The sequence below is a fragment of the Mirounga angustirostris genome, unplaced genomic scaffold (assembly GCF_029215605.1).
Source record: "Mirounga angustirostris isolate CCGP_5_RB_7025 unplaced genomic scaffold, mMirAng1.0.hap1 SCAF_9, whole genome shotgun sequence".
NCBI classification, from domain to species: Eukaryota; Metazoa; Chordata; class Mammalia; order Carnivora; family Phocidae; genus Mirounga; species Mirounga angustirostris.
The window spans coordinates 103,395,611-103,409,295 of record NW_026991717.1 but is presented as its reverse complement, the minus strand read 5'-3'; the positions used below and the strand labels follow the sequence as shown (position 1 = coordinate 103,409,295).

Genomic DNA, 13,685 nt, shown 5'->3' with positions numbered 1-13,685 from the left:
GTTCATTTGTTTTTAGATTCGACATATATGTGAAATCATACAGTATTTATCTTTGTAGACTTATTTCACTTGGCACTATTTTATCCCACTTTTAATATTTCATGAATATACTGAAAGTTCTAAAGTAATTAACTAAATATCAATGACACAAGTCAATAATAATTAAATAATAAATCAGCCCCCCTAAATTATGGACTCTTTAAAAGCTCTGTGATCTCTAATTCTCCCATTTTTAAGATAAAATTTACATTATCACTTCTACGTGACTACATTTTAAAAGGACTGAACTGGGGCACCTGGGTGGCTCAGTTGGTTGGGTGTCCGACTCTTGATTTTAGCTCAGGTCATGATCTCAGGGTTGTGAGACTAAACCTCCGCATCGGACTCTGCACTGGGTGTGGAGCCTGCCTAACATTCTCTCTCCCTTTCCCTCTGCCTACCCCCCCAAACCCTGCACTCTTGCTCTCTAAAGAAAATAAAAATAAGTTTAAAAAATAAAAAATGAAAGGAGTGAATTGCATCAATGGCCAACAAGTGAGCTGATTTCTTTGAGTATCTGGAGAGCTCACTGGGCCGGCAGTGAACTTGTTTTCCCCCAAGAAGCTTTAATCTAGGGGTGCCTGGGTGACTCAGTCGCTAAGTGTCTGCCTTCGGCGCAGGTCATGGTCCCAGGGTCCTGGGATCGAGCCCCACATTGGGCTCCCTGCTCCGCGGGAAGCCTGCTTCTCCCTCTCCCACTTCCCCTGCTTGTGTTCCCTCTCTCACGGTCTCTTCTCTGTCAAATAAATAGATAAAATCTTTAAAAAAAAAAAAAAAAAAAAAGAAGCTTTCATCTAGCCTCCTGCATGCTCAACTGACCATGAAACTGGTGAGCCATTTCATTCTCTCCTAAATTCTCCCTCAAGTCCACCTTCTCACACTGACAGAGTTCCCCTCTACTTGGAATAAAATGAGGATAGAAAAGGGGTCAACAACTTAGGGAGCACTAAAATACATTACAATTAATATCTCAATAAAACAGATGTTTTCCCTAGATCCTAACTATGTGCTATTTAAACTTCAGAATTGGAAAAAACGTGTATTTTTCTTATCACAAAGAACTAGAATGTAGGTCCCATGAGGGCAGAGACTGGGTCTTATTCATTTCTATATCCTATGCACAGAGCAGCTGTTCTTTAAATACTTGTAGGTAAATGAATGAAAACAACTGCTATCTATCAGACTTTAGGCTTATATACCTTTGTCCCAGAAACCCACTTTGATTTTATTTTTATTTTTTTAAGTTTGTTTATTCAAGTAATCTCAAAACAGGGGGATTGAACTCACAACCCCAAAATCAAGAGTCGCATTCTCTTCCAACTGAGACAGCCAGGCACTCTAGAAATCCCATTCGTAGAAGTCTGCCTTCTATATTCAGACAAATGAGGAATTTTTACAAGGATATTTATTGCAGCATTTTTTTCATCGTAAAAAATTGGAGAAAATCTTAAGGAAGGTAAATCTATGGTACATCCATACTATGCAGTACTCTGCAGATATTTTCCATAAGATGAGGAACATCTTTAATAATAAGAAAGTATGGGGGCGCCTGGGTGGCTCAGTCAGTTAAGCGTCTGCCTTCGGCTCAGGTCATGATCCCAGGGTCCTGGGATCGAGCCCCACATCGGGCTCCTGGCTCAGTGAGGAGCCTGCTTCTCCCTCTCCCTCTGCCTCTCTCCCTGCTCATGCTCTCTCTGTCTCTGTATCTCTGTGTCTCAAATGAATAAATAAAATCTTTAAAAAAATAAGAAGAAGAAGAAGAAAGGATGTCCAAAATACATATAATGGGGGATATTATTCAGTCTTGAAGGAAATTGTGACACATACAAGGACTGAACCTGGAAGACATTATACTGAGTGAAATAAGCCAGTCAAAAAGGACAAAACTATAAGATTCCACCTATATGAGATGAGGTCCCTAGAGTAGTCAAAATCCTAGAGACAGAAAGTAGAATGGTGGTTGCCACAAGCTAGGGAGGAGAGGAATGGGAAGTTACTGCTTAATGGCTAATTTCAGTTTTGCAAGATGAAAGAGGTAACTAGAGAGGGACAATGGTGATGAGCGCACAAAATGTGAATGAACTGTACATTTAAAAATGGTTAAGATGAGGGGCGCCTGGGTGGCTCAGTCATTAAGCGTCTGCCTTCGGCTCAGGTCTTGATCCCAAGGTCATGGGAGTGAGCCCCAATTGGGCTTCCTGCTCCGCAGGAAGTCTGCTTCTCCCTCTCCCATTCCCCCTGCTTGTGTTCCCTCTCTCACTGTGTCTCCCTCTGTCAAATAAATAAATAAAATCTTTAAAAAAAAGTGGTTAAGATGATACCTATTATGTGTATTTACCATAATATTTTGAATTAAAAATAAAAATTAAAAAAGAAATGAAACAAACCAATTTGAATGTTTCATGATGTTTCACTTACTGAATGGTGGTTAAAATGGAGTTTTAAAAAACGGTTTCTGAGCAACTAAAAGAGGTAATTTCATCTCCTCTTTCACTAAATATGATTTCACTCAAAAATAAGATCTAAGAGTAACTGAACTCCTTTGATAGTGTGATAAATTTTTTCCTCCTAAAATCTGATAAATCCTACCATGTAAACACCATTCACAATGATCAAAATAGTGGATAACAATCTCTACAAGGGACTTATATACCAGTGGAGCAGAGTTAGAAGATAAAAGCAGTGTGCACGTGGTAAGGCGAAGCATAAAAAACTGCCACAAGAAATGTATGTGCAGTGTGCTGTAGGGTAACAGAGAAAAAAGATCCCACCCAGTTGGAGGCACAAGTATTATGAAGAGGAGATTCATTCACTCAACAACTATTTAATAAGTCCTTACTTGTAGATCAAGCACTAATAGATCAAGCACTATTCTCAATGCCTGGGATCTGTCAATGAACAGAATAAAGACTAATCCCTGCCCTTCTGGAGTGTGATGTGATTCTAGTGCAGACTGGGGTAAAAGAAACAAATATAATTAAGAGAATATAAAGTAAATTACAGATAAAAAGAGCAACATTAGAGGGATTGCAAATACCAAAGAGAGGAGGTAGATTACAATTTTAGATAAGATGACCAGGATAAGCTTCAGTGAGGGGACTATTTAGCAAGACTTGAAGGAAGTAGGGGCGCTTGGGTGGCTCAGATCGTTAAGCGTCTGCCTTTGGCTCAGGTCATGCCCCACATCGGGCTCCTGGCTCAGCGGGGAGCCTGCTTCTCCCTCTCCCCCTGCCTCTCCCCCTGTTCATGCTCTCTCTTTCTCTGTATCTGTGTGTCTCAAATGAAAAAATAAAATCTTTTAAAAAAAACAAAAATTAAAAAAAAAGACTTGAAGAAGGTAAATATGTGAGACTGACCCCAGATGAGAATGACTTGAACAGACATAAATAGAAAACAACAGGAGGAATGGTTTTTCAGCTAGAAGAAATAATATTTACTATATTTAGAAAAAAACAGCCAGACTAGTCTACCTAAAGCACAGCTCAATACTGGAAAATAAACTAGGTTCACCGGACTATTTTTGTGTATATCTGAAAATGTCCATAATAAAAAATTATAAGTAATGTTTAAAATAAAGCAGATAAAACTAATATTAACTACTTACTCTTGGAGATTTTAATTCTATTTCTTCTCTTTCACTTTCACTGTTTGAATCAATATTTTCCTCAGGTTCACTCTTCACTTCTACTAAAGGCATTTCTTGATCTACTTTTAGAGCCTCTTCCATTGATTCTTCTAAGTCTTTTTTTTCCTCTTTTACTTTTGGTTCATGGTGGTGAACAGTTCTGAACTGAATATTTGCAGAGCGGCAGTATTCCTCAAAACCATAGAGATACCTAAACAAACAATATTTCATTTTAGGAAATCTTAGTCTTTACATTTAACTTGAATATTATTAAATAAACACAGATTTTTAAAAAGTAAAGACTTTTTTTAAAGTACTTTTTCTGTTACTAATTTCTCAGTGTTTTATACAGGATTATCAACAGAAATATTGATCATAAAATTTCTTCCTGAAAAATCTGCAACTGTGATAACTGAACATAGCTATCATAGTTTTGATATGAAGGCTATTCACCATAAGCGCTATAACTCTATAACATGTATCATCATTTCAGACTATTAACACTGCTGGATCCCCGACTTTGAAAAGGAAATCAGGACAACATGAAAAGGAGTAAAGCCGACCTGGTGCAATGAAATATCATTCAGTCACACGTCTCTATTAACCTAAACCTTTTTATACACTTTCTCTAACTTCAATGTTCTTTGATGTGTTGTTTGTTAAAAAATTAAATGGAAAATATTCCTGTAATATGTATTCTTTGATGAATGAACTATACTACTTACTTTCTATAAGCAGTTTTTACATTGTAGGAAGCAGCTGAATTCAAAATAGGAATGCCAAGGTCCATATAAATTTGCTTCCATACAGCACCACTATCAATCTGGAAAATTAAGTTTTTATTTGTTAACATTTACAAAGGGAAATAATCTTTACACTAATATTCTAGGTTCATTAAGAAAATGTGTTTATTACCTACAGTGCATATAACAGTGCAACATTAGATAATTTAACTTTTCATTACATCCTTACTTACATTGTCACATCCGCCTTGATGATAAACCAGTCTAAAGAGTTTGAAGAGATTGAGATCTTTATAGCCCAAAACAGGTGGTTTGTTGATTGGAGTACCTTTTTAACATGAAGGAATGGAAAATGCTGTTACAAGGCTATCAGTATAAACCTTTCCAATTTCTAATTTCCCAAGTTTTATTAATCAGAAGCATATATTTAAAGGCCTTTAAATTATGTAAGGCAACACAAAATATTCTCTATATTCTTTATACAGCATTGTGGTGGTCTCTAGATTTACCTCTATGACTAATAAAATCACCTGTCATTGAATAGGGTAGAACTAAAACCTACAACTGCAAGGCACAGCCAGCAATGTTGCTGGTTCAAGAAGCTTGGGCAAGAACATACACAATGGAAAGGGTACAATTTAGGGCATAGATCCATTTTCACTGCTTGAACACAAGTGTTAAGACTTAGCAGTAACCTGAAGGATGATTTCTCAAAGTCACAGAATTCCTAGGACCAATTTACTGGAGGATTTTCCAGGACTTATGTAAAGTCAAAAAGTAGAATAATTTATAAAGGCCATATTTCTTTTAACTCCATTAGAAATCCTATTCTAGGAGTGCCTGGGTGGCTCAGTTGGTTAAGCGTCTGCCTTTGCCTCAGGTCATGATCCCAGGGTCCTGGGATAGAGCCCTGAGTCAGGCTCCCTGCTCAGCGAGGAGTACGCTTCTCCCTCTCCCTCTGCCGCTCTTCCTGCTCATTCTCTCTCACTCTCTCCCTCTCTCTCAAATAAATAAAATCTTTAAAAAAAAAAAAAATCCTATTTCTATTTAGATAGGAATTGATATCCTACTTTGTTTCATTTGTTGAGACCAAGGATCAGGCTAGTTTACTCCCTGCAAAGATAGCATTAGTAACTAATGGGCATGTAGATTAATATGACAACCGTTCCCTTTCCATTACTGAAATATTATTATAACATTTTTTGGTTTTATAAGTCCCAAATAGACTAAGTATAATTATACCCATACAATTTTCCTATATATTTCTGCTCAAAATAAGTATTAATAGTTGTTTTTATTCCAAATACTTATTTTCAACTGTAACTGATTCTTAGGCTTTACTTAAAATCCAAATTTATATACCCATGATTCTAATAAAAATAATGCATAAACCTACAATGTAAAACTGTAAAAGAAATAACTACTTTTAAATAATGAGCATGAAATACCTCTGTCTTCCATAAACTTATAAAGCTGTTGGAGGAAGTTGTCCCTCTCTTCAGGATCAAGTTCCTCCTCAGGCTGTAAAGTATATAAATACATAGAACAATGAATAGGGTGAGATACAGTCTTCTTTTTAAATTTTTTGTCATTGTTGTTTTATGAACCCAACATAAATTTTAATAAAACTGGAAAATATGAATTTCCTCCAAACTCTACAATGCTAGACTTTGGGTCATATTTTTATGCAACTGTCAAAATACATAATCTCTACCCGTCATCCATCTATCAAGCCAACCCTACCCTTGATTATCAATATAGGGATTAAGACTAGCCATGAGGGGGGTGCCTGGGTGGCTCAGTCATTAAGTGTCTGCCTTCGGCTCAGGTCATGATCCCAGGGTCCTGGGATCAAGCCCCACATCGGGCTCCCTGCTCCGCGGGAAGCCTGCTTCTCCCTCTCCCATTCCCCCTGCTTGTGTTCCCTCTCTCGCTGTGTCTCTGTTAAATAAATAAAATCTTTAAAAAAAAAAAAAAAGACTAGCCATGAGGAAAAGGTTCAGGAATCAGGTAAGAGTGTTTTTACCTCATTTGGTTTAGTTTTTTAAAAAATCCATCAAAATAGCATGTGGTCCACACAAATGTATTTATCGATAGATAAGCACAATAATTACAAACATTATTTAAAAATAACCCACATACAAATGTTAAAATTTGTTATTGAATGAATATAAACTAGAGGTTGCAAAGTCACATGGCAAAGGTTTTTTTGTTTTATTTTGATAGCACAGCGGTTTAAAATAATTTATATATATTTAGGGGCGCCTGGGTGGCTCAGTCGTTAAGCATCTGCCTTCGGCTCAGGTCATGATCCCAGGGTCCTGGGATCGAGCCCCGCATCCGGCTCCCTGCTCAGTGGGAAGCCTGCTTCTCCCTCTCCCACTCCCCCTGCTTGTGTTCCCTCTTTCGCTGTCTCTCTCTCTGTGTCAAATAAATAAATAAAATCTTTATTAAAAAAATAAAGAAATTTATATATATTTAAATGATTCATAAAATTTCACTTTGTCTCAGGCCCCACCATCCCTTCTTGTATCACATTAGCCTGCTTTTCTCATTTGCCCTTCTTGCACAGTTTCTGTAAATAAGATTTTGCAACCCCTGAAAAGAAAATGAAAATTATTTAAGGAAAGGAACTAGATACCTAACCACAAATTAGTTCCTGGGGGATGGGGAATCAATGGAAACATCATGTAAAAAAAAAAAAAAAAAAAAAAAATCTCCTACACGTACCTATTTAAGTGTTAATTTTACTAATTATGTAAATCTAACGATTTCTTCTTACAATGTCAAAGTCTTGGCTCTAGTCAAACAGATTATGGGTTTTAATAAAATATTCCCTTTCCTGATAGACTACTTATAAACTAATACTTGGGAAAATTCTTATTTAAAATTTAACAATACTGTGGAGAAACAAACAAAACACTAATATCTTTCATCCACATAAATTATAATTTCAGAGTACTGCTTTTCTACGTTCTAAAAGAAGAATTTAGATTTTTGTCTTTCAAAGCCATAATCAAAGCAAAAGCAACTATCAGCCAATAGCGTATTCACTGTCCAGAGGGGAAGAGGTCTTTTAAAATTATGTAGTCTTGAAGAATTTTAATCGCTAAAATATAGCAGCCAGAATCAATGAACATGCAGTTGATTAAAATATATAATAATAATAAAAAAACCATGAGGCAATCAACAGAAAGAGAATAAAATCTTTCAGTACATTCACTCAGAATGATTTATAGCACTGGAGTACTTTGAGTTTTAACAAATACAAAGAAACTAAGTCGAAGTTCTAAGCCTCACAAATTAGCAATACTGAATTAACAATCAGTACAGAGTTAATAGGGGTCATTACTAAATGTTCCAATCAAAAGATAGCAGTTTTTTCCCCATGTGAATTTAAAAAGTTTTGCTTTTACAAGGTAATTAGAACAACTACCAATGAGTTAACTCAAAAAAGAAAAATAAAGTAATCCACTAGCCCAAGAACCATTTCAAATATTATTTTTAAAGACTTCTGGTATGGGGGGAGGAAAAAAACCTTATGCCAGATTGCCCCTATGCTTTGCTTCTGCCTCATAATTACAATATTTTCCCCTCAGACCAATACCTCATTTCCAGTAGTTTTGATCTGGCAGAATTCAAATAAGACCACTGTATCCAATATACATAAAAAGTATTTTTTTCAAAAGGCACTGACTTGAAATCAAAATTTTTTCCAAAAACAAGTAAAAAAAAAAGAACCCATCAACTGCAAATTAGGTATTTATTAAGGTTGTACCAAACATTTCATAAATTCTTACTAAGTTTTATAGATAAAAATTGGTGTTTTAAATACATTTGATTTAAAAGTTAGTGGATATCCAGGGCACCTGGGTGGCTCAGTTGACTAAGCATCCAACTCTTGATTTCGGCTCAGGTCATGACCTCAGGGTCCTGGGATCAAGCCCCATTTCAGGCTCTACACTCTGGGGAGTCTGCTGAAGATATCCCCTCCCCCCGGCCCACTCATGCACTCGCACGCTAGTAAATAAATACATCTTTAAAAATAAAATAAAAGTTAGTGGATGTCCAAGAGTGTATGAAGTTCCATGAGAAATTATGGCCATAAAATTCTAAGTTCAGGTGCAGTTAACAAGTGTAAAAACAAGACATAAATGAATAAAGAATTCTGTTCTAAATCCCTGCTTGAGAAGAAATTTATTTTCCACAAGAAAAAAAGATGAGGCTAGAAACACAGTTTAAAATTTACGTGATGGTCTCTGCAAAAATTAAAACTGCTTAATTTCTTAAAATAAGTAATTCTTCACAATCTTTTTTTTGCAAACAGCTATGTTATTAGTCACCTTGGACTAAAACTGCATATGCTAGAAAACGCCTCCAACTGGAAGAATCTGCCTTTACGGCCTTTGTATGGGGGCTCATATTTCCTCTCATGGTGTGCTTTCTCTGTTCGTATTTTTTAATGCAGTTTTTTTTTTTTTTTAAAGATTTATTTATTTAAGTAATCTCTGTGTCCAACGTGGGGCTCAAACTCCCAATCCCAAGATCAAGAGTTTCATGCTCTACTGACTGAGCCAGCCAGGTGCCCCTGTTCATGGTACCTTCATACCTGTAGTATCTCTCTCCTGGTCAATAACCAGAAGGTGTTGCATTCTTAAAGGGTTTTAGAGTAATATAAGCTTGTAATAATGGTACGTAAAGTCCACTACACTGCTGATACGCCTTCTTTCCTTCATTCAGTCAAGCATGTGAAGAGGAATTATGTACCCAGTAAAATGTCAGGATGGAGAACAGGGTTAAGGATATGGAAGAAGGATGAACGTGATCTAATTTCAAGAAATTTATAATTTTATTTAGCATCAATATATACTACCCAGTGTTATATATGTAGTTGTGCATCTATCTAGTAAAATGTGAGTTTTTCTGACTTTGGAAACTGTATCTTCAAATTCAGTTCAGACATTTATTGATGTCTACCATAAGTCAGGGAGGGATATGCAAAAGTACTGTGATTAAAATGAGAAGACATGGTACTTTCTACTTTTGACCCTCTGAGTCTAGCAGAGGGTGTAGCAATGAAAAACAAGCCAATGTAATACATTAAAACTGTTGCAAAATACATAAAAAAATACAGGAGGGGGTCAGTGGTTCTGCTGGGGATGGAGTAATAGTGGTTATATTAGGGAAAGCCTCAAAATGTGAAGATTGGAGAGCCCAGGAGCTAAAGCAAACAGCATAACCATGATCACGGCAGGCTGTGATTAAGAAAGCACTTTTTGGGGCGCCTGGGTGGCTCAGATGGTTAAGCGTCTGCCTTCGGCTCAGGTCATGATCCCGGGGTCCTGGGATCGAGCCCCACATCGGGCTCCTGGCTCGGCGGGAGCCTGCTTCTCCCTCTCCCTCTGCCTCTCTCTCTGCTCATGCTCTCTCTCTATCTCTCTCAAATGAATAAATAAAAAATCTTAAAAAAAAAAAAAGCACTTTTTAATGATATGCTAGAGAATCAGAACTGGAATCTGAGAGAGCTGGAGAGGAATTGTATCAGATTTGTGTTTTTAAAAGCTCTCTGCCAAGAATGAGTTTGATGGATTGGAAGTGAAAGGGCAGTTATTACAACAGTCCACAAGGAGGAGGACCAATGCTTGAATTAGTCTTGCTCTCCGATGATGGAAAGATGACCCCCTACTCCAGGAGAAAGAGAGAGGAATAAACGCTGAGACTCTTTTCAGTTTAAGTTATTCATGTTTATAATCCTAAAGGTTCCCACACATTGTAAGGGCTCGAAAGGTTAAAGACATGCCTATTTTACCCACAATTTTATCACCAGGGACTGGCATTTAGCTAAGACACTCTGTTATTATGTGAATGAAAACAATGTCTGTGAAAATAAACTGGGGAGATTTTCTTCGATTATTTCACATTCACTGAGTTTCAGAGCTAGCATTAATGATAATATAAATGCAACAGGAGTCAAATAAAAGAAAAAATAAGAATGGTTGAGAATGGGGGCACCTGACTGGTTCAGTCGGTTAAGTATCTGCATTGGGCTCAGGTCGTGATCCCAGGGTTCCGGGATAGAGCCCCGCATTGGGTTCCCTGCTCAGTGGGGAGCCTGCTTCTCCCTCTCCCTCTGCCCCTCCCCCACTCATACTCTCTGTCTCTCTCTCAAATAAGTAAATCTTTAAAAAAAAGAAAAAAAGAATGGCTGAGGATGTTCTAAAGTCACGGGTCGCTGTGGCACAATCACTTGTTAGCATTCACTTCATTCTTTTCCTAAATACATGGTTCAGAAAATGATTATTCATTCAGAAATGGTGTGAATTCTAGTGAAAGATGGGACTTTCTGCATTTTACTGGGATAAGAGATAAATAAAATACCTGTTTTTGCTGAGCTATTAACTTACCTAGCTAGCAAATCACCTCCCCAGAACACAAATTAGGACAATATACAGCAAGTGTCCAAATTGCGAAAATATGTCAGTAAAAGATGATGCACTTTACACAAAGCTCCTCACACCCATGTATCTTATACATGGTTCTAAGGAGTAGGTCAGAATAGTTTCTTAGCACAGAACAGATTAGAGCCACAAAAACCAACATTTTGAGAGTGCCAAAGGGTATAACTAAACTTGAAAACTAAACTAAACTTGATTTTTGTGCTTTCACTTCACTGTACTGTATTGTATGTGAAGTACACGTCTTTTGTTGATGGGTATCTCACTGCTCATGAGACCCTACAGGTATCCTTAATAAATTATTAATGATTATATGACACCTTCTTCCTTTCTTAAAAAAATACATTCCAGGATACTGTGTTTATTTTTCATGACCTGAGCCGAAGGCAGTCGCTTAACCAACTGAGCCACCCAGGCGCCCAAGAGAAAAATTTTTTAAAAGTCTGTGAAAACTTCTGTAATATCTCTACACCTCTGTTTCCTCACTCATAAAAAATTCTGTTGTGAGGATTCAATAAACAATCTTTAAAACTCACTAACTCTCCAAAACTAAGCTGAGAACATAACTCAGTTTTGGCATCTTTGCCTGTTTCTATCTCCTACAAAAGCTAAATGTTTTAACTCTAGTACAAGGAAAGCTACATCTTACTGATGATGTATGCTCTGGTATAATTGATATATTTTGTTGTCATAACACCTCAGTGAAATATAACAAATGAAAAGCTAAATTTAAAAAGAAAACTTAGGGTTGCCTGGGTGGCTCAGTCTGTTAACTGTCTGCCTTCAGCTCAGGTCATGGTCTCAGGGTCCTGAGATCGAGCCCCGCGTAGGGCTCCCTGCTCAGTGGGGAGCCTGCTTCTACCTCTCCCTCTTCCCTTAGTTGTGCTCACGCTCTCTCTCTGTCAAATAAATTTTAAAAATTAAAAAAAAAGAAAAAGAAAATGTAGTTAAAAAAAGAAAAAGGGGAGCCTGGGTGGCTCAGTTGGTTAAGTGACTGCCTTCGGCTCAGGTCATGATCCTGGAGTCCCGGGATCGAGTCCCGCGTCGGGCTCCCTACTCGGCGAGGAGTCTGCTTCTCCCTCTCCCGCTCCTCCCTCTTGTGCTCTCTCTCTCACTCTCTCTCTCAAATAAATAAATTAAATCTTAAAAAAAAAAAAAAAAAAAGAAAAAGAAAAAACCCAAAAACATTAAGTCTAGTAACTGGTGATCCATTAGTCAAAACGACTCCCCCTAGGCTACCAGTAAAGCCCATGCGCCACAAGTAGAATTCTAAACTGTCCAGAAAGTTATCATATGTAAAAACTATCAGTTGACAATATAGATTTTAGAAGAAAGGAAACAGAGAAAATTCACAACCTTAATAGGCACTAATCATTTAGGATAAGGGCTAAAAGCCATGACAGGACTGTATTAAAAGAATACAGGGATGCCTGGGTGGCTCAGTCGGCTAAACATCTGCCTTCAGCTCAGGTCATGATCCCAGGGTCCTGGGATTAAAACCCACATCAGGCTCCCTGCTGAGCAGGGAGCCTGCTTCTCCTTCTGCCTGCCACTCTCCCTGCTTGTGCTCACTGGCTCACTCTCTCTGACAAATAAATAAAATCTTAAAAAAAAAAAAAAAAAAAAAAAGAACACAATAATTAAATCTTGAGTAAATACGAAGGTAAGTAATGTCCAATATACTACTTTTAGGAAGAGGTGACATTATACAATATGTTTTAGAAGTATTTCAATATAAAAGAATAAATACAACTACTTCTGTGCCCTAAAATCAATTTTTTCCAAGAGGAATCACATTGAGATTTCTCATTTAAAAAAATCTGCTAGATTCAGTGCAGGGAATAGACTGGAGAAGGCCAGCAGGCAAGCAGGGACATAGGAAGGTTACTACTGCATTCGTGTAAGTAAAGGAGAATAGTGGCTTAGACTATGGTGGCAGAGAGTAGAAACGGGGAAGTAGGCAAACCTGAAAGCTATCAAGTAGGCAGAAGAAAGAAAATTTGGTGTCTCATTGGTTAGAAGGGCAAGAGTGGGAGGATTAAGGTGACTGCCATGTATCTGGTTTGGATAATTGGTGGATCATGCTTCTATTCAAATAAACTAGGGACAACCATGAAAAGGGCCAGTGTGGGGGAAAAAATGAAAACAGTTCTTGTACATATTGAGTTTGAGTACTTACAAAATAAGCCTCGTTGGCAGTTTACTATAAATGTCTGGGGCTAAGAAGAGACATCTTTGATGTACATATAGATTTGGAGTCATTATATCATTTAGTTAGGAAGTAAACTAGAAATAAAAAGTAATGTCATGGATGTCAGGTAACTGAAGAGGGTAGGCATGTCAAAAATGCTGAATACTGCTAAGGAGTCAAATGAGATCATGACAAATATTTTTTGGATTTAGTACAGAAAATTTGTTGAAGGTCACTGGTTGTTTTAGCTGTGGTGGGAGTACAAGACACACTACAGTGAATTAAGAGTGAACAGGAGGTCAGGAAATAGAACAGTGGATGTAACTGAGTAATCTAGTCATAAGGGTGAGGAAAGAGGACAGCAGGTGGAGGGGTTGTCAGAAGGTTAAGAGAGATGGAAGCATGTGTTTAAAAACTGATGAGAAAGAAACAATAGAACGGAATAGGTTAAAGATCCTGGAAAGAAGTAGTCATTCAAAATTTAAGATAAGAAAAAAGGGAATGAGATCCAGAGCATAAATTGAGAGATTCATCATATAGAAGAGAGCAACATATTATCAACTGTACTTAAGGGAAGGAGAGCAGGCAAGTGAAGTGTAGCACATGCTCCCAATCTGATATTCCTAGTTTCT

The 13,685-nt window shown here is 37.3% G+C and overlaps 1 protein-coding gene across 4 annotated transcripts in view; it reads right to left on the bottom strand.

Annotated features, from left to right (window-relative positions):
* The window catches only part of ARID4A (AT-rich interaction domain 4A), a 63,977-nt gene that overhangs the window by 22,233 nt on the left and 28,059 nt on the right, over positions 1–13,685 (bottom strand). For all 4 annotated transcript variants that reach the window (XM_045900945.3, XM_045900947.3, XM_045900946.3 and 1 more), the window contains exons 12-15: positions 5,856–5,928; positions 4,641–4,735; positions 4,390–4,487; positions 3,644–3,875 (exon numbers count right to left, since the gene is read on the bottom strand). In XM_045900945.3, coding sequence (XP_045756901.1) covers positions 3,644–3,875; positions 4,390–4,487; positions 4,641–4,735; positions 5,856–5,928 — 498 coding nt within the window. The remainder of the gene's footprint in view (positions 1–3,643; positions 3,876–4,389; positions 4,488–4,640; positions 4,736–5,855; positions 5,929–13,685) is intronic.